Source organism: Geospiza fortis, unplaced genomic scaffold (genome assembly GCF_000277835.1).
Source record: "Geospiza fortis unplaced genomic scaffold, GeoFor_1.0 scaffold120, whole genome shotgun sequence".
Classification (NCBI taxonomy): domain Eukaryota; kingdom Metazoa; phylum Chordata; class Aves; order Passeriformes; family Thraupidae; genus Geospiza; species Geospiza fortis.
The window spans coordinates 62,135-88,126 of NW_005054364.1; the positions used below are offsets into that span (position 1 = coordinate 62,135).

Sequence of the window (25,992 nt, forward strand, 5' to 3'; positions counted from 1 at the left end):
TTCCATCTCTGCCTGCCTATCAGACTGCTGTGGAAGGTCATGTGACTGCCAGGAAGGTTGGCTGCAGATGCAGCATTTCTAGAAATAGTTGCATTTTAAAAAAGACAAAATCCCCCCACAACAATATAGGCTTCTGAGAGAAAGTTAAGAGTGGCTATTGTTGCTGAAGCCTGGCCCATGGATATTGCTGATTATGACCAAAACAGACAAGACCACAAACCTCTCTCATCCTCATCCTCCAATGCTGCCAGCATATGACAAAAACTCTGCATACGCTCTCTAGCCATTAATGCCACCTAGACTGTGACAAAAAAAAAAAAAAAAAAAAAAAAAAACCCAAACCCCCCATATAATGTCAGAAGTGCAGGTTACATAGCCTGCTCTGTAGATGGCACTGTATGTTAAACAATGATTTTCTTATTTTTCCACACTACCATTTCTGAAGATAATAATCCAGATGCAGTCTCTTACACTCACAGAATATGCATTTATTTTAAATCAGGAATCATTCCATGGCAATAGCTTTCAACTGTACCTCCAGAAGTCACCTCCCATTTGCAATTAATTATGTTTATCCCTGTAGTATGTGACTACCAGGAAGGACAGAGACCCTGTGTGTGTACTCCTTGCCCCAAAGAGTTAACAAGATAAGCAGTAGGACAAGTGAGGCAGTGTACTACTGAGATATAATGATGTATTCCAGCCACACTGCTGGATCCCCAGCCTGGTGTGCTACCCACTGAGTCAGCAAGTGGTGCTGTGCCATGACAACAATAAGAGTTTTTGGGTTGATTTTTTTTTTGTTTGCTTGTGGGTTTGTTAGTTTTTTTAAGAGACTGTCTTCACTATTTGTAACTTTTAAAGAATTTGTTGACACTGGCATGAGAGCAGAGAGAACACAAAATTGGCAGAGAAGCTCAGGAAGCAAGGGTACAAAACCCAGACTGACAAACATCTAGGGAATCATTACTCTGGGAAGTTAGAGAATGGCGTAAACTGAAAAGAGTAAATCTCTCACCAGCCAGTAAAATTCTTTTGAGATTTTGTCAGCTAGGATACTAAAGTAATTATGTATTAAAAAGAACACAAGCTAATTTACAAATTCACTGACACTTGAGATATTTGGGATGTAAAATTAATTGCCAGCAGCAGAGCTCTCAAAAATCCAAGACAAGTCTTAAATGGTCCAGAACTATGCTAACATTAACACACAGGCTAAAAAAGGCAGCAGCAAAAACAAAGTGGCACACACAAGCTCTGAATAACCAACCAACCTTCCTACTGTACACTGCAAAAGAGCAGTATAAATCTCTACAGAAGCTCACAACAGAAAGCTGTCTTTCAGGATGTTGCCAGATTTTGTTGATTTGCACTCACCAAAGGAAGAATTTGCTGGCTTTTGGAACATTAAAAGGTAAACATAACTGCACTTCATATTTAAAAATATAAAAACCCCCAGGAACAATAACAAATTATTCTAATACAAAAATATTTATGTCATAGTACTTCACTCTTTCTAGCCCAGGATATGATGGGGAAAGCATTCCCTGTTCCCTAGCAAGGGCCTTGTGTACATGGTTTCAATGTGGATTGAAAATCTTGCTTCACATATGGCAGAGAAAGATACAAAAGTGTGGCAAATTTGTATCATGGTAAAAAAAAAAACAAAAAAAACCAACTCACATCCTCTGTGGTTGATTTACTCCATCCTGAGAGTTTTGTTCTCTTACAACTATATCAGACTTGCACCATATTCTAACATTTTTGGCTATTTATGAAAAGTTAATGATTGTTTAAGGATTCTGGTAGGTATCCAGAAACCCTTTCCTCCAAAATTCTCATATAAAAATTTTACTTGATACATGGATTTGACAGCTGTATTGGTAGGAAAGCACAACTGCTGAATTACAGGTAAAGAAACCAGGTGTGAGAAATATTTGAAAGTCATTTGTCTTTCCATGTCTTCATACTTTGCCCAGGCATTCAACAGTAAAATCAGGAGGAATTTGTGTAAATTGCTACAGTCTGCCATCAATACATAAAAAATGAGCAGAACTAAAAAAGGGAGCATTATAGCATTGGTGAGTGAGAAGAGAGATTAGAATAGGTACAAGCCCAGGCAGCTAACCCTGGAAGTTGAGATTAAAGTCAGTACCACCTTATTTTACATACAGAAAAGCCTTTCAGACATTTTTGAACTTCCACTTCAGAGTCTGGCTCGTAGTAAGTACTTCTGCATATTTAACTCTACCCACTGAATAATCCCCTTATATTCAATGGAACTAGTAACATGTATAAAAATGCATGAATGCCTAAATCTTCTGATGAATTCAGGGCTTAAGTAACTCTAGTGAGGAAGGGACAGAGGCACCTCCAGATTAAAATATTAATATTAAAGTCAGTGTGCAATTCTCCCAATAATTCCACAAGCTTGGTATTAAGCTCTAAGATTTTCATAAAACATGAATTCTTCAACATATACTGGATATACAGCCTAGAGAACTGTGTTTACAAGGTGTGTTTACAAGGGTTTTAGAATGATTACTCAGGGATAAATCTGGAAAATGTACTTTATTTGTGCTGGTCAAAACTATTCATAAATTTGACAGGTCAAATGAAGCTCATCTTGTTAAAACCTCTTAAATCATATAATGAATTGCTTCCATGCCAGACACACTTGACCCAGCTTACATGTGATTTAGATCACATTTTTAAAATTAAAGCTTTCCTATTATGGAACAAAAGAATGAAGTAGATAGGAGGAAAGCATGGAATAATTAATTATTCTTCGAGTGGAAATGTGAAATAAAAGGAAAATTAACTGTGCCTCAGTTTCAACTGACTAGACCCAATAGAATATCTACTACATCACATAATTATTATTAAACAATGATTGGAAATGCAATGCCTGTTAAAAACAAGAATGTTAATATTTAAGCTATCATCATCCAGTTTCAAAATGCACAAAAGAAATAGCCTGATGAACGCTGATTCATTCATGCCACAGCTTTTAGGCCTATATTGAACTTTTGAAAACATAATCCAGATTCATGAAATCAAAGCTTTCTATATTTGTGTCATTTCTCTTCTTAATTTGCTTTTTTTCCTGGTTTGTTTTTATAAGCAAAACAAATGCTATCTCTCCAATTCTGCTTTAAATCAAGAAGCAAGCTCCTGATGAGTGTTCATGAAGCTGATTAGAAAATTGCCTTATAAACAGCATCATTAAGTGGCCTGTCAATCAGCAGTGCTACAGTGGTATTGCTGGTGCCTCGGTAAATTACAGCTATGTCCCATGTTTGGGAAACTTAAACGCACAATTCTGAGATTTCTTATTGGCAATTAGATGATAAATGCTGTGTTACAATGCTTAACAGCTTGAGAATATATTTATTACATACTGTATCTGCAGAATACAGAAAAAAAATTAATTGGAGCAGAGTTTCTTAAGATGCTGTTATAAAGGAATCCCCAAAGTTGAACTGAAAGCTCACAAAAGAGGAGCCTTTTTTCAGATTTTTCAGGAGTGATGCCATAGGAAAGCCATAAAGATTGTAGGATCTCTTGACATTCATTCCACCTCCATTTATTTGTATTTACTGTTTGGTTCATGACATGTATTACCACTTGAAATATACTACAAATACTTGGAATTTTTGGAAGATTTAGGTTTTTTCATATTAAATACAAGGAAAAGCTTCAAAATGTAAATATCAGGAAAGTCTGCTGCCACATGCTGACCTGAACTTCTATAGATAGGACATGCTACTTGTCACTTGTATATGAATCCACATTGACCTGGAAATACACATGGAAGACAACTCTTAAGAAATGCTGAGGCTGCAAAGTCATGTACTTGAGAGCAAGGGGATGACAGAATTAATGTTTGGCTGTGCAATTTTAATGCAGTTTCTCTGGCCTTCATCCTTTAATTACACAGTCCCATTAACCAAGAAGGCCAGACTCATTTTGGCAAATGGTATTCTCTTAACTGACACCCTCTGAGTCCTAATTAATCACAGTGCCCTTATGCCTTATTTACTGTATAAACTGCATTGAATGCATGCATGCTGAATTCCTCAAGGGTTTGTGCTGCTCATTACGATAGTATTGATGATACCATTGGCACATGTGAAACTGTTCTAGAGCAATGACACAGACATATGCTACATCTTATGTAGCATCTTAAAGATAGTGCAGCTTTCATCTTGGAGTATCCTGTGCTTTACAGAACCAAGGCAGAGCTCTCAGGAATGTTAGGGTGCTGAAAAAGCAGCTTGAGTGCTAAGAGAAATGAATAGCTAACTTGCAAGTAGATAAAGTACCTGCACAGAGTAAACACTCCAGACAATCAACTGCCTGAACCACAAGAAAATCAGCAGTGCTTCACCTTATTCCTCCCACATGTCTCTGTTCCTGCAGGGGGAAAAGCTGAGCTTGTACATATCTGCATTGTCTACTGTGACTGCAGATCCATTCCTAGAGAACACACCTGGGGCACTGAGTGATGACAATGTCTCAAAACTGTAAGTACCATGACATCCAAACACTAATTAATTTTATTTCTCTGTTTCTGGCTTTTCCTTAGTTTCAGTCTTGAATTTATATCCATAGGAGTGCAAGTTGTTTTCAAATCAAATGTCTAATGCTATCTTTTGCTGTTGGATCAATACCTAGGCAGGTCCTAGGGACACTTGGATGCATCACTTGAGCTTTCCAGTTTACTGAGAGTAGAAGTACGTTATAATGCCTGGACAGCAGCAGAAAATGAGGGAGATCACAAACAGCAGAGCAATAAGAGAAGACAGAAATTTTCATCTCAGTTCAGTGCTCCAAAAAGGAAGACGTCACCAGTCTACTTGAAACACCCCCATTCTCATTTTCTCAATCTCTGTATTCATATCTTTGCCTATTTTGATGCTATCTGCCTTTTCTCCAAAACATATTTCTAATCCTGAATGCAATCTCTCATTGCTATTCTGCCACTTTCTCTTATTTTTTCCCCTTGACTTGTCTTGACTCCCCCCTGCCATATGAATTTACTGCCCCAAAGAAGTCACAGCTGCTTCTATGGCAAGACATAGAATCATCCATCAAAAATTTGTATTTCCCAACTCACCTGCAAACAACAGCTTTGCTTAGTGATGTGTAATTGGTATGCATGTCTAAAATTAATAGTTCCACAGCACACTCACTACAGTCAGTTGTTAATGGCTTATTAATTACACATCAGGATGCCATAAACAACTTACAGCCAAAATGTAAGTTTTTACAACACACAACAAAAGTCAGTGATGACATCCACCAGACTTTCATCCTCTGTGGAACTTGATATAACAGCAGGAAAGAAACATCTTTTCCACAAACATCTAGAGCCAAAAACTGGGAGAGAACAGTGATCCCTCAGATATAACATGCAAAATGTTTACAAAGGGAACAGTGAATGAAGAATTGAGACACTGTAGAAGAGATATCCAGGACTGTTTGCCATTAGAGTACAGGAATAGATCACTGCAGAGAAAATAATTTCCTTCAGTATCATATTTTTGGGAAGAAGAGATTAATCACATACACTAGTATGTACTAAAAATGTAAACAGAACTAAAACGTCTACAAACAAATTGCAAAGGAGAAGTCAATGCTTAATGGTAACACTTACCTACTTGAACAACCCCCCAAAAATCTAAATAGCACATATCCATTAACTGAGTCATCACAGATAAACACATTTCATTTTTTAATTCTGGAATACTCTAGCCAGATGTGATTGATTTGTCCTCCTACCGGTCCTTGCCCTTTTGTGGTTCTGCAGACATCGGGAACTGGCAATAACTCACCACATGCCGCAGAGAGCTTTTTTGTTTTTGGAAATCTCCAGGCAGCGTGACATTTACATTTAATATGGCTGGTTGTGGGCATTTAAGGATGAAAACAATTAAAGTATATTTGCAAGGAATGTGACAAACGGGCATTTGTACTCTGGCCAATTTTTCACTGACTTTCATTGAAGTAACACCAGCTTTGAAAGTTCCAGCTTTGACTCCACTGTTGTTTAAAAAAAATGATTTCCCAGTATCCATGTGAGCAGGTTGACTGATGAGAATGCCTTTAGGGTTAAACGTCATCAGTGTAAACTATGAGGTCTCTTTCTTGGACAAATTCAGCCCCCAGATTCACTGATGACAAGTTAGGGGCAGTGCTGAAATCCGCAGAGGTAATTTGGACCCCCATCAATCTAAAAGGTGGCTTTCTGGCTCTCTGAAGATCTCCCTCTTGCTCAGAAAGGTGTTCTGACTTTACAACAGGCATCCTTCAGTAGCAGCAGGTTGCTTTTGATTTTCATGTGACTTTTTGTACTTTCACCAACCTACAGCCACCAGAGTGCTGAGGATTATCTGCACCAATGCTGGGCTGAGGCAGAGCACCTATCTCTTCATACCTCTGGGTTAGATTTCCATTAGCAGAAGCTGATGGAAGGGACTGAAGTAACAGAGGGAATGCGAGGGAAAGAACAGCATTTTCCTCTCTTGACAACCCTCTCCCCTCTATATTAACAATGAAATTAGTTGCAATGTGCCACAACAATGTAGCTGCACATACATAAGTGGTCTGGTTAGGGGAGGCAAAGTGAGTTAACTGGGGACAGCCAGGGCTGCAGTGAACACACACAGCTGGAGTTTCCAGTCCTGAAATGTACAGGTCAGGCAAGGAGTACAGTTAAGCTCTGATTTAGGAAGGCAAAATTCCAGCTCTTTAGAGAGATAGTCAGCGGTATCCCTTGTGAAACTGCCCTCACAGATAGGTGAGGAGAGTAGAGCTGGCAGATCTCCAAGGAAGTCTTCCATAGAGCACAAGAGCTGGCAATCCCCAGGAGCAAGAAATCAGGCAGGGAAAACAAGAGATGGGCATGGCTGAGTAGGGAAGTGCTGGTCAAATTAAAGGGAAAGAATCAAATGCACAGGCAGTGAAAACAAGGACAGGAAACCTGGGAAGAGTACAGAGATGAATTACAGCTGAGGAAGGCAAAGGAAGACAAATCTGACAAGGGATGCAAGGAATAACAGAAAGGGCTTCCACAGGTCTGTTAACCAGAAAAGGAAGGTCAAAGAAGGTGCACCCACCCCTGATAAGCAGTGGTGGAACACTGGTAACAATGGATGAGGAGAGGGCTGAGGTACTCAACACCTCTTTTGTCTCAGTCTTGGTGTCAACCTCTCTTGAGTGGATGGACAGCAAGATGAGGACTGGGAGATAAAGTACTTCCCACTGTAAGTAAAGACCATGACTATCTAAGGAACCTGAATCTACACAAGTCTATAGGACCTGAAGAGATACGTCCCAGAGTCCTGAGGAAATTGGCTGATGTAGTTGCCAAGCCACTCTCCATGATATTTGAAAAGTTCTGGCAAGGTGAATTCCCAGGTGACTGAAAAAATGGAAACATCATACCCATCTTTAAAAATGTAGGAAGTAGGACCCTGGGAACTACTGACCTGTCAGCCTCACCTCTGTGCCTGGGAAGATCATGGAACAGATCCTCCTAGAAGCCATGCTGGGGCACATGGAGGACAGGGAGCTGAGTTGATACAGCCAGCACAGCTCCACCAAGGGAAAGTCCTGCCTGAGCAACCCAGTGGCCTTCTATGATGGGGTGACAGCAGCAGTGGAGAAGGCTCCCCAGAGAAGTGGTCAAGGCTACAGATGTCAATTATCTGGACTTCTATAAAATGTCTTGGACATAGCTCCCCACAACATCCTTCTTTCCAGACTGGAGAGGGATGGGTTTGATAGGTAGACTGTTAGGTAGATAAGGAATTGGTTGGACAGTCACATTCAGAGGGTGCTGGTCAGTGACTCAGAATCCAAATGGACATCAGTGACAAGAGGTGTCACTCAGGGACCCCTACTGGAACCTTTGCTATTTAATGTCTTCATTAGTGATGTAGATGAAGGGACTAAGTGCATCCTCTGCAAAATTACAGATGACGCCAAACTGAGTGGTGCAGTTGACACAGCTCAGTAATGGGATGCCACCCAGAGGGACCTAATTATAGCCTTCCAGTAGAAGCCTACAAGAAAATGAAGAGAGACTTTTCCCACAGTCATGCAGTTAAAAAATTACTTGGACAACACTCTCAGGCACTGTGTGATTCTTTGGGTTGTCCTGTGCAGGGCCAGGAGCTGGATTTGATGATCCTGATGGGTCCATTCCAACTCAGGACATTCTATTATGATTCGAAATGTCTTCAGTTTACTTCAGGATGGTAATACCATTACTCAGGTAATGGTAATTGCAATGATAATAATTAGTCAAGTTTTGGAGAGTCATCTACTCTGTGTACAGTTGTGCTGAAGTCTCTCTGGGATTCTTTTATTCTACTTTTTATTCTACTTCTTCCTGGCAATTATTGCCTATTACTGCTGCATAGAAGGATCATATATACACTCTCAATATTCCATTAAAGATGACTTTCCAGCTGAGCTAAACTTACCACTGGAAGTGGTTTGAGCTAGTTCAGAACTAAGGTACTCATAGGAATCTTTCTGTAAGAGGAGTCCCACAGCAGTAATGTTGCCCCAACAGTGTGATCTAGAAAAGCATATCAGTTTATCACCTTAAAGCAGCCTTTCCTTACTGAATGCCAGGGACCTGCTACCTTGCTAAAGAGGAGCTGGATCTGAATCTCTCTCCCACTAATTCCAAACATTTATTGAACTATTTATTGAAATGAACTGAATGTGTGACCTCAAATCCCCATTTCAAGCCTTTTCACGAAGTCTGACTGAGTTTTCAAGCTGCTGTTCAGCAAAAAAAAAATGCAAATGCAGGCTTAGAGGCCCAGCACAACTGAGCTCTGTGTTCATCAGTCATTTAATGTACACCAAATGGTCTTTGTGGTTCAAAATAATTTTATGCGATGCTAAGCAAGGCCGTCGTTGTTTTTGCTGACTTGCAGTAAGCCAGTGGGATGCCAGGCTGCCACCATCAGAACATCTGCTTCATTGAAAAAGGATTTCAGCAGGCCATGCTTTGTAATAAATGATATGACCCTGGAAGGCTGACAGCAGCACTCCTGAGGGCAAACAGCTTGCCAAAGGTCAAAGGCACCCAACGGTTTGGGACCAGCAACATAATTTCTGTCCACTCCACCCCTACCCAGAATCTTAGAGCTGCAATGGATAAGTGAAAAATACATTGCTGATAATGTATCTTCTGCCAGTAAAGAAAAAGAGAAGGGAGGGAAAGATAGTAAAGCTGAGGAGAATGGGAATCCAGCTGTGAAGCTATTTACTCTGCCACTGAAAACAAAGCTATTCCCAGAAGCACCACTTAGTTTGCCTCACTTAGAACTGGGGTAGCAAAATGCATGATATAAACTATTTCAGTTATGAAATAGGTTAGAGAGTGCTTATACAAGCAGCCTCACTAGCACAGATACCTGTCCATTTTAATTTACAACCTTTCCCAGAACAGCCCCTGACCCTCTTTTTCCTCTTTTTTTTTAAGAAGTTATTAATTTTCTCTCATCTTTTAGACTATGAATTCTCCTAAAACACAACCACAACAGCTTTTGTAAACTTTTTGCTCAATTCACAATGCAACATCAATAAAACCCCAGTGAAGTACAAAACAACGCAAACATTTCAATTTTACTAACAATGTAAACAGCATCAAAAAGATTTGGGATCCTGTTCATCTACCTGTGACATTAGTAGTCAGTGGATGCTCTGTTGCTACAGTTAGAGAAAGGTCTTGCTCCCATTGTTATTGCTATTGCCTTTTGAAGTGAAATGACAGTGGCACTCTTGCGAATGGCAGCATTTTACAGCAATTTAACTTCCTGCCTAAAGAAGGTGAACTGGCATGAAAATTATCTGGAAAGCACAATCACATATACACAGAGTTTATATAGATAGATAGATAGATATAGATATACACACACACACACATACATACACACACACATATGCTGGCATTATCAGTACAGGCATCACATACAGCATTATCAAAGGCAATAAGGATGAAGAATAAATTACTTGGCAAAATTATTTTCCAAAGTAATTTCACAGAAAAAGAACCATCTCCTAAAAAAGCCTACCATTACCCTCCAACCTCTTCTTTGATGAGCACTGCAGCTGATTTCTGCCTTCATTTTTATTTACTTTCCATGAAAGCACCACTGAGGACCTAATGAAGAATGCTGGTAGTTCTGGCATTATTGGATTTTTTGTTATTTATTTATTAGACATGAGAGCTGTTATCAGCAAGCAGTCAGGTGAGTCAAATCAGACAAAGCATTATCTGATTCCTGTGCTGTAAATCAGATTTTAATAGAGAAAAGATAAGTATCCCTTTGGGAATGGAAAGAATATGTTTATAATGTGTTCTGAGTATGTGCTACACAATCACAAGTATGAATAAAAATATTTTTTCTAATCAATTTTCCACTTTCTTCTCCAAGTTCCTTCACCCATAAGATGAGAACTCAAATAAATGAAAATTCTGTTTGTGGCAAGTGCTAGCAAATAACAAAGATAAGCATGCATAAAAGCATGCATACATGCTGCATTCTCAAACAGACATACAAAAAATACTGAATTCTGTAATATTAAAAGCCATCATTGTTTCTCTGCTAGCAGAATAACTTACAGATTTCGGCTTTATCTAATTCAGCCATTGAAATGAGACCTTTGGTAGCTTATTTTTAACCTGAATACAGCTTTTGTCCTAGTTATTTATCCTTGTCTTTTCCTATTCAGAACCTATGAAGTATCATGACAGCACCGGTACACTGGACACGGATAAGGTTTGACTACCTCTTGAATATTTTACAAATTTTAATTGGCAGAGTAATCTAGATATGCTCAGGCAGAAATTGATGTTAAACATCAAAAACCTTGATGCAAAGCCAGCTCTTTCTTGTGCTGCAGTGTTATTTGATTTTTGATTTGCTAGAAATTACTGTTTGCAAAAATGAGGGCTCCCCTACCACATAATACATCACTGTTTGAACTAAAATTCTGAAATTAGTTTACTGCCCAGATACCTAAATATCCTGAGAGCTCAAAAATTGCTTTTTAAAACCCAACGTGTTAGGTCACATCCAATTAATTCCATAACAAACTTGAGGAATAGGCCTTTCATGTCATGCTTGGCTTAAAAATTTAATTCCTTTTATGATTTACACATGAAAATGAATTTATAACCACAAAAAATTATTCACTGAGGTTTGCAATATATTTACACTGAGGTTTACAAAGGTGTGTGCTCAGATTGCTGTTAATGAATGAAAAGGTAAAGCTCCGCCATTGCCAAGCATTAGCAGCAAGGCTGACATCCATATCACACTTCACTTTCCATTCTTATTATTCTATTTCCTCCCACTTGATCCTTCTCCATCCCAATTTACAGGAGGATTAATATTTTTTGAAGTAAGTGCAAAACTACAGGCACCATAAAAGTCCAGTAACAGAATGGAAGTTTAGCATCAAACTTTAACTATCAGAATGTAGATCCTATTTATTAGGGAAAAAATCCAACCAAGTCACAACTAACCACATGCTGTATTGGAGATATTGGTTTCCCTTTTGGGAAATTTAATTGAACTTCAATTTTTTAATCAGTGTCTGAACAATAACCTTATTCAATGGTTATTCTGAATTTGGATGAGTGAAAAGGTTAGCTCTAGTGGCTTGGGTAAGAAAGCAGTTTCAGGTTGTAATGGCCTTTATGTTTCAGATAGATTGAGGCTCTTCAAGGAAGAACAGATAATTTTTTGGTTTTACATATATATCAGTGATTAATATGGAGAAATAAATGAAAGAACTATATCCTGGGAGAAACATGAGTACTAAGACTGAAAACAGCCTGTAACAGCATGCAATCTATACATCAGTAACAAAAACACTGTAAAGGTCTGCTCTCTTTCCTCCTGGAAAAGAACAGTAACAAGAGCAGGGAGAAGCAGAGATGATGGTGTCATGTTAAGGTGAAACAAGCAGGAAATAGTCACATAAATAATTTTTTGTCCCCCAGAAAAAAAAAAAAAGATGAAATTAAGAGTATTAAAATCCCTGTAGGTCCATATCTAGTTATGATCAACATTTAAGAAATTGATGTCTTAACCCAACCCTAGACAGAAAAGATATTTTCTGCCCTTTCATCTCCCCCCTGCATCCTCCTCCAGCTGGCACAGCTGACTTGCAATCTCTTTCTCTTTAGCTTTAGCAGATCAGGCAATCATAATTCAGTAGTAACAAAGAAACAGACCAGACAGACCATCTTTAAAATTACCAACTTTCTAATGAGCACCTTGTAAATCTGAGGAAATTTATGGAATTAAACTGAAAAAATCTGTTGTATCTGAAAAATGGCTTTTTCAACTAATAAAAATCAGAAGAAAGGGCTGCAATCTCATTGCATCTACCACATTTTGATCCACACAGTAGCCTTTTGCAATACAGCACAGGATTCAGAGATGCTTCCTTCATTAACATGAGGCTGGTTTGAGCTTCTTGCATCTCATTCTGAAGGACAGAACATTTTCTGAGAAATTAGTACCTCAGTGCAATGGGTCACAGAAGTTGCTGGACAACAGGAGATGAGCAGATGAAAATTCAGTATCGTATATGTCAACTGTATTTATACATACAAATGAAAATATCTGACTCTTTTTCAAGTTAAGGGAATGTCTCTCACGCAATATATTCAGCTCTTCTGATCCAGTTTAAAAGGACAGAAATATTGTTAGCCAGACAGTTCTTCATCTGGCAATTCTCCCACAATCCAAAACTAATGCCATATTTATATATTTTATCATTAATGAGCTACTAATGCCTACCACCACCTTAACTGCACATGCTCAGGCTCTCAGTGGAACCAGCAGATGCTCTGCTGGCTGGCACAGTGGGTCCCTCACATTAACTCTTAGCCAGTGAAAGCACTGCACTGTAAACTGTGAGAACAGCATGCCCTTTCTGCATGGAATGGCTCTTCAGCCTGGACATGTCAATCAGACTGAGACTAGAGCCTCTCAATTACTGCTTTGCTCCCACTTAAGTTTTAATGAATGTTCATTGAAAGTATCCCATTACTTTCCTGTGTAAATGCATCCCAAATGACTCAGTGTGGGAGGAAGAGGCAGTAGGATGAAAGTTGTTTTGATTTTTTGGGTTATAAAACCTCCTACCTCTACAGATAAATGTCCCTGGTTCTAGATCAAATGGACTCTTTTTCACTTTAAAGTAAGAAAAAGGATCTATTCATTCAGGGTTAAGAAACAGACAATATACATGAAGCAGTTCAGGCGAAGTGAGGTAGCTTTGCTAATCTGCATCCCGTTAGTATTTGTCTGTTGTAACTTTATGGCTTATAAGCAGGAGTTTAGACACTCATGGCTTCTTCTCCCTGGAGGGCAATGTATCAAGATGGTAATGTATCATGACCTCAACAAATGTTCTGTTTGAAGAGCACGACTCCCAAATGGAAAATGTGTTTCTGCCTGTGAGATCTCAGGTTTAAACGTATTTCTCTAGCTTTTTTTTTTTTGTAAAAACCCCTTCATTTCTAGGAAAAAAATGGCCTGGCAGGGATTCAATGCCATGGTTCCCCTTCACACTTGTAAGGCCCTTCATGACTGGTGAAGCTGCTCTGAAGGCAGGGTGAGGAGCACAGCAGAGCCCCTGTCCCAGGACATCTCACTTACTGAGGTTCCACCTGAGGCCCGTCGTGGTCACACTCTCGCAGGGGTTCCCGATGGGGATGAGGCCGCACCAGGGGCCCTCCAGTCCCGTGTCCACGTGCAGCTTGTGCTTGCCCTGCAAGACAGAAGTGTTTCTGCTGTCAGTGCCTGCCCAAATGGCATTTGATCCCCGACCTTGCAAACAAAAGGGGAGGTACTTGGGGACAGCTCCAGAATGTCCCCCAAGGGCTCAGAAATATTTAGTTGCAGCAGGAAGTCAGGCCATTGTTGTTTACAGAGGGAGGAGAGATGTGTGCTTAGGTTCCAGACCTTATGGCTTTCAAAAGTTTGTTTCTAGGCTTTTCTAAGCAGAATCTAGCTTTGCTCATTCCTCCCTGGCGTTATTTGAATAGGTCCTTCTGTCAAACCTAGGTTCTTTACTCCCGTGAAATGAAGGCATCCTGATCCATTCACACATTTTTCCTCATCTAAACAGCTGTGTTTCACTTCCTAAAAAGTGCTAGTCAAAGCACCACTGAAGCGCTTCAATTATTTTGACAACATCTGTAAAATTTCATGTACTTCTCCAGGCATGTACTCTACCCAGAAGGAGGAATACATGCAGAAATTTAACTAGGTGCTAGAGAAATTAACCTAAATATTTAGAGTAACCTGCTTACAACAAATAATGAAAAAAAACCTCAAATGAAAACATTTTTTTGCATCAAAAGATACATTTATCTAGTAAGTAAAACATTCATGGGATGCAGGAGAAGCAACAGCTATTAATGATGATGTGTTTGTGATAAATCTCTTCATTAGCACTTACAGCTCCTGAGTGAACATCCTATGAACAGTTACAAGGAAGAGTAGAAACTGGAAATCTTTAACAATGGAAAGTGCTGAGTGGTACAGCTCTAGCACAATCTGTGTTCTAAGAAAATAAGAAAGTGTTTGTGGAAACTTGTGGTGGTATTCTCGGGGTCCCAGGACAAGGGAAGAGATGAGAATCTTGACTCCATGTTTCAGAAGGCTGATTTATTATTTTATGATATATATTATATTAAAAGAAAATGATATATTAGAACTACACTAAAAGAATAGAAGAAAGGATTTCTTCAGAAGGCTAGCAAGGAAAGGAAAAGAATGGAATGATAACAAATGCTCATGACTCTCAGAGAGTCTGATCCAGCTGACTGTGATTGGCCATTAATTAGAAACAACCAACATGGACCAGTCAGAGATGCACCTGCTGCATTCCACAGCAGCAGATAATTATTGTTTTTCTTTTCCTCTGAGGCTTCTCAGCTTCTCAGGAGAAAAATCCTGGCAAAGGGATTTTTCAGAAAATATCATGGCGACAGAAACTAGCTACAAGAAAGCAGCAAATAAAAAGTAGTGACAAGATCAGTGGAGAAATCATCCTCTGGTCTCTTCTACACAGAAAATTTATTCCTTCAAATAAGCCTGGGCTTCATGTGGGAGAAGCTTCTTTGAAATATAGGATTTTTTTTCATTTTATTTTACTTTCTTGTAGATGCAGGCAAGCAAAACTCTTGAGCATGCCTTTTACACACAAATTCTTCATCACTATAAATAAAATCAGATATGCCTATTTATAAATATACAGACTCTGAAGCCCTATGACTATTCAGTGAACACTTTGTTAAGCAAGAAATCAAGGTTATATACCAAAAGAAATGAAGAACAATTGAACCATAAAAGTCAACTAAATGTCCCAAGCACCACAAATAGTCCCACAAATTTTCTTAGGAGAATACATTTTTAAACTTTTTTCTCCTACCCTGTCCTGTCCCATGCTCATTTCACATGCTCTTGCAAATACAAAGTCACTAGTTAGAAAGTCAAAACTGTAGGCAAAATGTCTTATTGCTGAGACATTGATGTCTGAGGCATTCAGCAGCTTCTCCTGTTCATGCCAAATGCATTATGAAGAAACAACTTCAATACATGTCATGCTCTCAGTTAACAAATGAACCTTGGAAAAGCTGTCAATTAGGGAATATCAGATTGCATAGCTTAAGTCTATTTGATTGTTTGCAGAGCAGTGAGAAAACCAATCCAATATTATCTGTCTTCTCAGGGTGTCCAGCTTCACGTGGTGATGAGCCATGTATATGTGCAGTGGTTGTGAATGCTTGCCTGCCAAATTCAGAGGTGTAAAAAATTCAGGCTTGATAAGCTTTTAGCTATGCAATATGCCATGCCACCTCTGTCTCACAGCATGGAGGGAGGAGGAAAGGAAGAGGAGAGTTGCAAGTACAAGCTCTCTCGTTGGGAGATTACAGATATTGTGGATGATGAAGCTGATGATGAGTGAGAGATGAAGGCGTGGGACTGTCTGAGCCCAATGAAAGTTCATATTGCTGCTCAGAGCTGCTGGAGGAGAGGAGCAAACTCACCATATTAATCAATCAGTAAGGGAATATGAAAAGCAGATGAGAAAGTAGCTGGCCCCACAGAGAACCTGGGCAAATTCCATATTCTCAAAGTCTCTGCCTAACTAATACCAGGTTTGCATTTCCTACTTTATGACATTCTGGCCCAGTTTGCAGATAGGGAATCAATTCAGTAGAAATTTATGCAGATAGCTGTCTTTCTGTGCTCATGAAATAAATCTTTAAAACAGAAGATGCCAACACCAGAGGCTCACCAATATCTAGGATTTTATCAGGAGTCTTTCAATGTCTGATACTTCATGAAAATCCCAGTTCACACATTCCAGTGATTATGTGAGCACAATGATTTTCTTCTCTAAAAGGACATTTTCTATCACTCAGTTGTTAAAAGGAATTTCAAATAGGGAGCCCAAATGGCTAAACACAAGTCAGCACGTAGGTGAATGGGAATACTGAAATGCAAATAAATTTTTTAAAAAAACCCTTTCAACTGTCAGAACAAACTTATGTTTTAGGGATTGCTTCAATAATATAACAGAAGTCAGTTTCTAAGGCTTTTCTTTAAATAAATCAATAAGGGATCTTAATATTACTGGGGATAGCAGAAGCAGAAAAGGGAAATGAATGTTGGGAAAATACAAACAAACAAACAAATTACAAATAATCAACTCATTTTTGCCAAAAAACATTAATCAGCCAGTGCATTTGTACAGTAAAGCTCTAAATTCAAAGCACTGTGAACCTGCCATGAGGGAAATTCAGTTCCCAAGCTTATCTTCAATTTTTTGAGTACAGATCTCTCAACCAAGCAAGATGGAACTGATATTTGCAGGAGGAAGGGGGGATCAGAGTAATTTGCAAATACAAGTAATAATTTTTTCTATTTAAGTCTGTGTGATTAACGGAATAATTATATACTGTCACTTAAAATATCAAACTGTTATCAATTTCTGCAGAACTCAAATTTTCAAAACTAGGTTTTAAAAGAAAACTGAACTTTGACTAAATAAATCCCTCGTTATATTTTTTTTGCCTCTGTAGGAGGTAACTGAAATATTTTCACATTTAACTTAAGAATCAAATATTACCATGTTTGAATGTTCCTGGTGATGAAAGAATGACAAATAATACAGCCACATTGATTTTTATCTTATTAAGTCAGTTTTGAAAAACATTGATCAATCTTCAGCATCGATTTTTTTCCTTCATTTTGTTTTGATGCTGGAAAATAAGATCAATTTTTTTTGAGTTCAGCAATAAGAAGAAAATGTCAGAAGATATTTTTAAGAATGCTTTATCCACATAGGTTAAACTTTTCTTTTTTATTCTAATGCCTTGTGTTATAAGAAAGCATTTAAGAAGTAGTAGTTAAATATACACCCACTCCAACACTCTTTTTTGCTGAGGAAAGATCTAGAGACATAGTTGTTATTTGCCACAGCCAGCTGAAATGAATAGAAGTCTGATTGCCAGGAACTCACACACCAAACCCCATTCAAGGTTGTGAGATGCTACAATCCTTAGTCAAAAATCTGCAAGCTGAATGCACATCAACAGCATAAGACAAAAGTGGGAGCTTCCCTACGTGCATGGATATCCCAGTACAGAGAAAATGACTTCTCCAAGTGCTTTTCAGACCCTCTTGAATAGATGTGTTGCAAAAAATGTACACTCTAAAATAGATATCAAGGAACAAAATGTTATGAAAGAGAGACATAATGGGGACTAATCTTCAGTAATGTATTCTGAAGGGATCTGAAGGAGGGAAACCTGGAACTTGTCAGGCTGAAGCTAAACACTGAGGAGAGGCATAAAGTCAGTTAACAAGATGCTGGGGAAGGAAGGATAAGGAATTAAATTAAGCTTTGAAAAACAAATTAGGAAAGATATAGTGAACAGATCTTGGAAACTGTCGAATAACTAGGACATGGGAAAGGTAACAGGGAAGGAAAAGAAAAAGGAATGAGTTACCAGATTGAAGAACAAGCAAACTTACTCTGATTTAAAGAAATCAACAGAATAATTTCATTCCTAGAAATCACTGATTTTCTAAAAGGTGTACTTTCACCTGTTCTTGCTGTGAGATCTGGGACTACAGAGAAACAGGATTTCTGGAGATCTGGCCAACTGCTCTACTATACCTCCTACACTATCTAGATCTTGTTTTCCATGATCTTCTGATAAAACACCTTTTTTATACCAGTTTTATTGCTATAATTACTCCATAGATGGCAGCACACACTTGAAAGCAACTACAGCAGCAAAAAACTAAATACAGATGTCAGAGTGCTTCCTAGGGCAAAGGCAAAGACCACAATCTGTTTTAGTACATAAACATCTGGGTGCAGAAAATGCTATACAGAAAGAAGACTTAGGGAATGGGTGGAAATCAACACAATCACCAAAGACAGCCACAGAAGGGAGGAAGTGAAAAGGAACAAGGATGAAACAAAGCTGAGAACATCCATATTTAAAATCAAATATGACTGGCAATAAAGTCAAAACAAAGTTCCAGAAATATTTCTACTAATCATTAAGTATGTAAGAGCTTGACTTAACAATAATAAAAGCTTTTGGGCTGAGATTTTGAGCAAGACAAATACAGCCAATTTTTCTAATGGGATGTACTTAAGAAGAGCTGTTTTGTTATAACCCTAAAATATCATCAATTGTCTTTTCACACAAATACACACAGTACCAAGTAGCTATTATGTGAACACCATTCAGAGAATGTTTTCTGAGCCAACCAGGCTTTTGGTTGCTGTTGAAAATAAAAGCATCCATAGTTCCAGCAAAAACTTGTATGTCTAAAAGCTTTCATATGTCATATCAATGACTGCTTAAACACATAGAGAAAAACCAGCAGATTTGTTATACTTCAAAATAATATTGAAAACTGTTGGACCCAATCCTGCCAATCCCTACTATAAAAGCTTAGAATATTCCTGTGCTGAAATGGATAGACTTCAGTGTATCAGTTATTTGCAAGACAGAGCCCTACCAAAGCTACCCTTCAAGAAGAGCACTTAAAAAAAAAAAAGAAAAAAGACTTTACAGTGAATAAAATCCCAGGTATGAAAGACAGAATATATTATAATCATTATTAGACAAAATTAATGAACACATCTGTTTCAAACCAATTTAGGATAAGGGTACAGAAGGAAATCCCTGTGGAGGTGAGTGCCAGTAAACCAAAAGGAGTTACTACACCCTGAGGTTATACATTTAAATGGTTGCTACTGTATATCTAATGTACAAATTATGCAGAGAGAGCAAATGATTCCACAATTTCACACATTCACACATGAACATCTACAGTCCTAGCAAAAACCAGCCTGAGAGAACATTTCTCATGTCTCTGAGCACAGGGAGCAAATCCCTTGTTTGCCCATCACTTGCAGCAGCATGAGCCTGTGAAACAACTCTCTATCTTCTGCAGGCCAGTCTATATGGGTGGCAAAAACCCAGCAATCACAGGTGCAAAAAATCTGAAAGTATACTTCCCTTAGAATGTTGCAAGCAGTTAAAAGTGACAGCAGCATGTGTGCTAACATGCACAAAAATAAAGGGATGAAAACATTTTTTCAACCTAAAAAGATGTCTGGGAATACAAAAGATACTTTAAAAGGGAGTTTCATTAGTTTAATTCCTTTTCACAGACATATCTTAAAGATTGACAAATGCCATAAATACTAATTCTTGTTCTACTCTGAACACCACCAAAAAGAGAAACTCATTCTGTTTAAATTTCTCACTTGCAAATGAGATTCCACAACATTTTCTCCAGCTTTCCACAAATCAGTGCAAAATACACCACAAATACAGAGTGAAACTACAATGATCAAGATATCCCCAGTCCTTTTCTAAATTTAAGCAAGCCTTAGACTGGCCCAGTGTGACATTTTATCCTTGAGCTTGTGCATTTGGTGCCCTATCCTCAGCAGGCTAATCATTATAGGTTTAATTAGCATTTTTAATGATACCTTAAAAAAATCAGAACTATTTTTTTATATCCATTTATGAGACTACAGAGTATAGATTGCAGATAAGAGTGAAAAGTAGACAAGCTGCTGAAGATTTCATATTGCCTGTATAATTATTATGCAGTGTTGCAGTTAAATTGTCAGCCTAGAGGGGCCTTTACTAAGGGCACTAATACTCTGCAATTCTTAAGTGATAAAAATTCAGCTTAATCTTTTTCATTATGAATCAGTTCATAATAAATTTAGTGTCACTGCCCTTCCTTTTTTTGTGTATTTCTACAGGGGAAGAGTCTGTAGGATCCCTTCGACCTAGACTTTACTATCTTATTTTTCTGGGTATTAGAGAAGTGTGTGAATTAATTTAAAAGACAGGGTAATGTTCACCTAACTCGCGGCAAGAAACAATTTCTTCTTAGCACTGTATCACTGACTGTTACAGAAAGGCACCTTTATGCTACATAAGAATACACAAAATTCAAATCTGTTTATCTGTTCCCAGGCAAACTGGTAAATCTCTGTAGCTCTCCTGGTCCGAAGTCTCACCTGGAAATCTTCTATACTGAATAAATAAGAAGAATGATCAACAGGCCAACAAAAAAGAAAGTAGTCAACACCTTCTTTTAGTTTCTTGTACTTCTCAATCTTGTACTTCTCAATCCCTATGATGTCTTCTTTTTTTTAACGTTTTATACAATGGCAGCAAATCATGAGCCCACAAATCCTCTCATATACCATATCCTTTCAGTAGAACTGGCTTCATATTTGGAGGTTTCATGTTAGGATTAGGGCTTCATAAAAGCCTGGCCTCTCTAATTTCTTCAGTGCAAACAAACTGATGAACAGAATTCCTTTCATGGAGTGGGGGAATCTCATAAATGCTCTTTTCTCCCTTTTGTTTCTGACTGTAACTTTCATATACCTCTAGGCAAGTAGGATAGAGACTGGAAGTAGCAAAAATGAACTTAGGAGACAATTTTGCATTCCTTCTTGATCTCTGCTACAGGAAAAAATAATTTGCTATTATTATAAAGATAGTCATTGACCTAGGATAAGAAACCATATCTACTTTCAGTAGACAGGAAAATGGGTTCTGCTTTGTAACAGCAAGCTTTGAAGACATATTATGACCCAGATCTGGTGCTAGCAATGACTAATTGACTGACTTCTTTCTACACCTCTGAAACTCAAAGATGTTTTGCTCAGGTCAAGAAGAAAAATATAATTAAAGAAAATTCAAGATGGCCATTCAAATATATATTTTTTTCTCCTCTTTTTTTCCCCCACATTTTTTCTTTTCTCTTGTAAAGCTCAGTAGCCAGTTGGAGATCACAGTTCTCACAAAAAGCTATTATTTTGTTGAAGGATGTGGTGGGGGAATGGAATATTGTACTGCTTAGAACTTCTGGCTGGTGACTGGTGACCAGTGGTGTTCTTCAGGGCTTAATTCTAGGGCCAGTTCTGTTCAATATTTGTATCAATGACTTGGATACAGGAGCTGAATGCACAGTTAGTAAGTTTGAAATAATGAAACTGGGAGGTGCTGTTGGCTGTCTCAGGTGACAAGAGGCCCTGCATGGATATCTGGACAGATTGGAGCATTGGGCAATCATCAATGGCACGAAACTGAACAAGTCCAAATGCTGGATTCTGCACCTGGGAGGGAGCAATGCCAGACATGAGACTAAACTGGGAGAGGAGTGGCTGGAGAGTAGCCCAGCAGAAAGGGATCTGGGGGTGCTGGCTGACAGGAGGCTTGACAGGAGTCAGCAGTGTGTGTGCCCTGGCAGCAAGGAGGGCAAGCCCCATCCTGGAGTGCATCAAACACAGCATCACCAGCTGGTCAAAAGAGGTGACTGGATGGTCACATCTGTATTTAGTGCTGGTGCAGCCCCATCTTGAGTAGCATGAGCAGTTCAATTTAAGAAGGATGTGAAGATACTTGAATGTGTCCCAAGGAAGGCACCAAGGTGGCAAAGGGCACAGCAGACACATCCTTGAGGACTTTGTGTTTGTCTGGTTTGGAGAGAAGGAGGCCAAGGGGTGACCTCACTGGTCCCCACAGCTTCCTGAAAAGGGGCAGCTGAGAGGGAGGTACTGAGCTCTTCTCCCTGGCTCCCAGTGCTAGGACATGTGGGAACAGCTAAAAACTGCTTCCATCAGGGAAGGTTCAGACTTGACATAAGCAATATTTTCCTTACCTGAAGGGTGGTGAAACACTTGGAACAGACTTCCTTGAGAAGTGGTCAGTGCCCTGTGCCTGTCAGTGTTGAAGAGGCATTTGGACAATGCCCTTAAAGCCATGCTTTAACTTTTGGTCAGTCCTGAAAGTGGTCAGGTAGTTGGACTAGGTGCTTCTTGTGGGTCCCTTCCAGCTGACCTACTGTAATCTATTAAATTCTTTCAATTTACTGCCTGGGAATAAAATAGAACTCGAACCCATGAAACAGGACCACAGCAGAACAAGTCTATAGCAAATACAGAGTAGTATAATGCAAGATGAAAAGCATGACATAAAAAACCATAAAATGGGGGCCAACAGAATGACAGGTTGCTGTTAAAACTCACGGCTCACCCTCACAAAAGCAGAAAGGCTGCAACAAGTAATACTGCCTATTTAGACCCTTTGACTCATGCATATTGTTGCATTTTCTGTATATAAAAGTTTTCAGTCTCTTTCACACAAAGAGAAAGTCAGGATGCATCTTCTGAAAAAGGAACTGAACCCTTCCATAAAACAGGAACTTGCTAGGTCAAACCTGTTTGTAGGCTTTATTAATGAGATAGAAGAATAAAATACCTCACAAAAGTATCAAAAACATTCAAGAAGAAAACATATAGCCAAATACTTGAAAAACCTAGAAGCTAAACTATCAATTTCAAGCTATTTAAAGTAGTAATAAACTTAATACATAATCAAGGATTGCTTAAGGAATTAGGTGCATTACTATTGCATACTGATTTCTTGCATTCCTAAACTTCTCTAGCTACATTTCCCTCTTGGAAAGCATGTGATTTCATTGCTACTCCTGCTCCATGAAATGAGATGCCATTGGGTTAGTACTAGGAGAGAACTGCAATTAAGACATGAAAGATTTCAGAATAAAAACCCTATTGCTTGCCTGTATTGGTTTAGCATGGCCTGGTTTTGGCAGAGAGAAGATACAAGGGTGGCTTCTGTGAGAAGCTGCTGGAAGCCCATGATGGTATTTGACGAGTGATCTCTCCTGATCCTTATCTCAAGCCATGAACCCTTCATTATATTTTTCTCTCCCCTGTCCAGCTGCAGAGGGGAGTGGGAGAGAGGCTTTGGTGGGTGCCTGGCATCCTGCAGCATCAACCCACTACACTTAGCTCAAACCATTACTAACCAGAAAAGTGGAGTTTTGCAGAGCACGAGAACTTCTCAGAAATGGGTCAGGTTAGAAAGGACCACAGTGGGTCATCAAGCTCCCTGCTCAAGCAGGGTCATCCTAGAGCACATGGCAGAGGATTACATCCAGACAGTTCTTAAATACCTCCAGTGAGGGAGACTCCACAAGCTCTTTGGGAAAACTATTCCAGTATTTGATCACCCACACAGTAAAGAAGTTCATCCCTGTATTCTGGTGGAAATTTCTGTGCATCAGTTTCTGCCAGTTGTTACCTAACAAGTTCTATTTCTCTAAGAAATCTACACAGCAGCGGGGTAAGATTTTGGAAAATTCTTTTAGCTTTAGCACAATAGCGTATAATCCCTATACTCATCATTAATGCTTAGTTTTCACCATAAATTGCTTAGTACAAATACCAGAGATTAATGTGGCCTTGTGCTCTCTACATCTGTGACTAATAAGTCTCATGCCAGCCAATGCTTCCTTATTTACTTATATTAGTGATCAATATGTACTAGCAGACATTTTAGTTTCTAGAAAAAAATCAGATTGTGTGTCACAACAAAGCATGGTAAACGACATGCATTACAACCTGATCTCATATTTGGAACAGTCTCAAAGAGAAAATATTCATCAGAAGATCCAGAGCCATATTAAAATAAGTCCATGTAAATAATTAGCATATATGCATGGTTGAGGAAATGTGATGAATATGTGCTAATTTCAGGAATATAACCTGGTCTGTTGAGTTACTAGGCATGCACGCTTTGAGAATTCTCCACCCATCCAGCACTGCTAATAGTAATGTTTTCTTTCTAACCTAGTAAATTGGTTAGAGAATTTCTTTCCTGGTTTCTGGTGACACTGTTGCCTCTTGTCCCAGTGCTTGGCACCACCAAGAAGTGCCTGGCTCTATCCTCTTCACATGCTCCCTTCAGATACTGATAGGCATTGGTAGAGCACTGCAAGGTCATGGACAGCTTGTTGTCCCCCAGGACTCACAGGTCCTTCTCCACAGAGCTGCTTTCCAGCAGTTTGGCCCCCAGCCTCCACTGGTGCAGGGGGTTTTTCTTCCCCAGGCACAGGACTCTGCAATTGCCTTGGTTGAATTTCAGACAGTTCTTTGCCACTAGTGACAGACCTGCAATCAGACCCTGTGCCACTGATTACAGCTCTCTGGGATCTGCTGGTCAGTTCTCAATCGATCTCACTCATCCACACGTCCTGAGTTCGTCTATGAGGATGCTGTGAGAGACAGAGCCAAAAGCCTTGCTGAAGTCAAGGTAGACAAAGTCCACTGCTCTCCCCTCATCCATCCAGGTACTTGTCTCATCATAGAAGGCCATCAGGTTGGTCAAGCAGAATTTCCCTGTAGTGAATCCATGCTGACTACCCCAAGCACTTTCTTGCACCCATGTGGGTAGTCATGGTCTCCAAAATGAGGTGCTCCACCACTGACTGGTCAGTTGCTCCCTGGGTCCTCCTTCTTGCCCTTTTTTGAAGACCAGGGTGACTTGTTCTTACTTCCAGTCCTCAGGCATCCCTTCTGATCTCCAGGGCCTTTCAAAGAGCCTTGCTATGGTGTCTGCCAGTTCTCTCAGCACTCATAGATGTATCCTGTCAGATTGCAGGGACTTGTGGATGTCAAGTTGGCCTAGGTGCTTTAACCCAATCCCCCTTGACTAAGGGAAATTTTCTACTAATAAAAAATAGATTGTCTACAACAAATCTCTGAGGACCACACATTGTACAAAGAGGAATTTGGAGGTGCATTTTTGTCTGGTTTAAAAAGAACTAGCTAATTTTTTGGAACAGGAAGTGGAAAAGGTGGCTGTAAAATCTCCAGTAGTAGAGACTTAGTAATCTCTTGAAAATACATGTCTATTTCCTAGTGTTGATCTTGGATGCTCAAATATTACCCACTTAACTCCTCACTTTAAATTGCACATTATGATGAATGAAATGCAATACATACAGGTATATTAATTTCCCCATGTTCGTGTATGCTTATGAACATTTCAGCCAAATTTCATGCTTTGAGAACTATTTATGATAACACCCATCTTCATTATATAAAAACAGCTAAGCTTGGGCATCTGTCAGTGTACCTATCCATTTGTTCATGCCTCCATCTAATTTATGGAAAAAATCTAAACCTACCTTCTTCCTGTTTAGGCCATCACCCTTTGTCCTGTCACAAAAACCTTTGGTAAAACGTCTCTCTCTGTCTTTCTTATAAGACCCCTTATATATGGAAAACACCACAAGAAAGCCTCTCCAGACTCTTCTCCAGGGAGAGCTGAACAACCCCAACTCTCAGCTTTTTTCATAGAAGATATATGCAGAAAGCCATTTAGGTCAATATGATCTGAAAATGTCTAATGAGGAAGAAAGTTTTGAACTAGAACTTTTCTCTCCAAGCCACTTGAACTCTATTTTTAAAAAAAAAATTAATAGACAACTAAATCACAACTGATTTTGCAAGGACTCTGTAAAATCACAGCAATGAGAAAGCAAAAAAAAAAAATTCATTACT

The 25,992-nt window shown here is 39.0% G+C and overlaps 1 protein-coding gene across 1 annotated transcript in view; it reads right to left on the reverse strand.

Annotated features, from left to right (window-relative positions):
* Nucleotides 1-25,992, reverse strand: part of TPK1 (thiamin pyrophosphokinase 1) — a 190,160-nt gene that overhangs the window by 49,161 nt on the left and 115,007 nt on the right. The window contains exon 8 of the mRNA XM_014308281.2: nucleotides 13,707-13,818. Coding sequence (XP_014163756.1) covers nucleotides 13,707-13,818 — 112 coding nt within the window. The remainder of the gene's footprint in view (nucleotides 1-13,706; nucleotides 13,819-25,992) is intronic.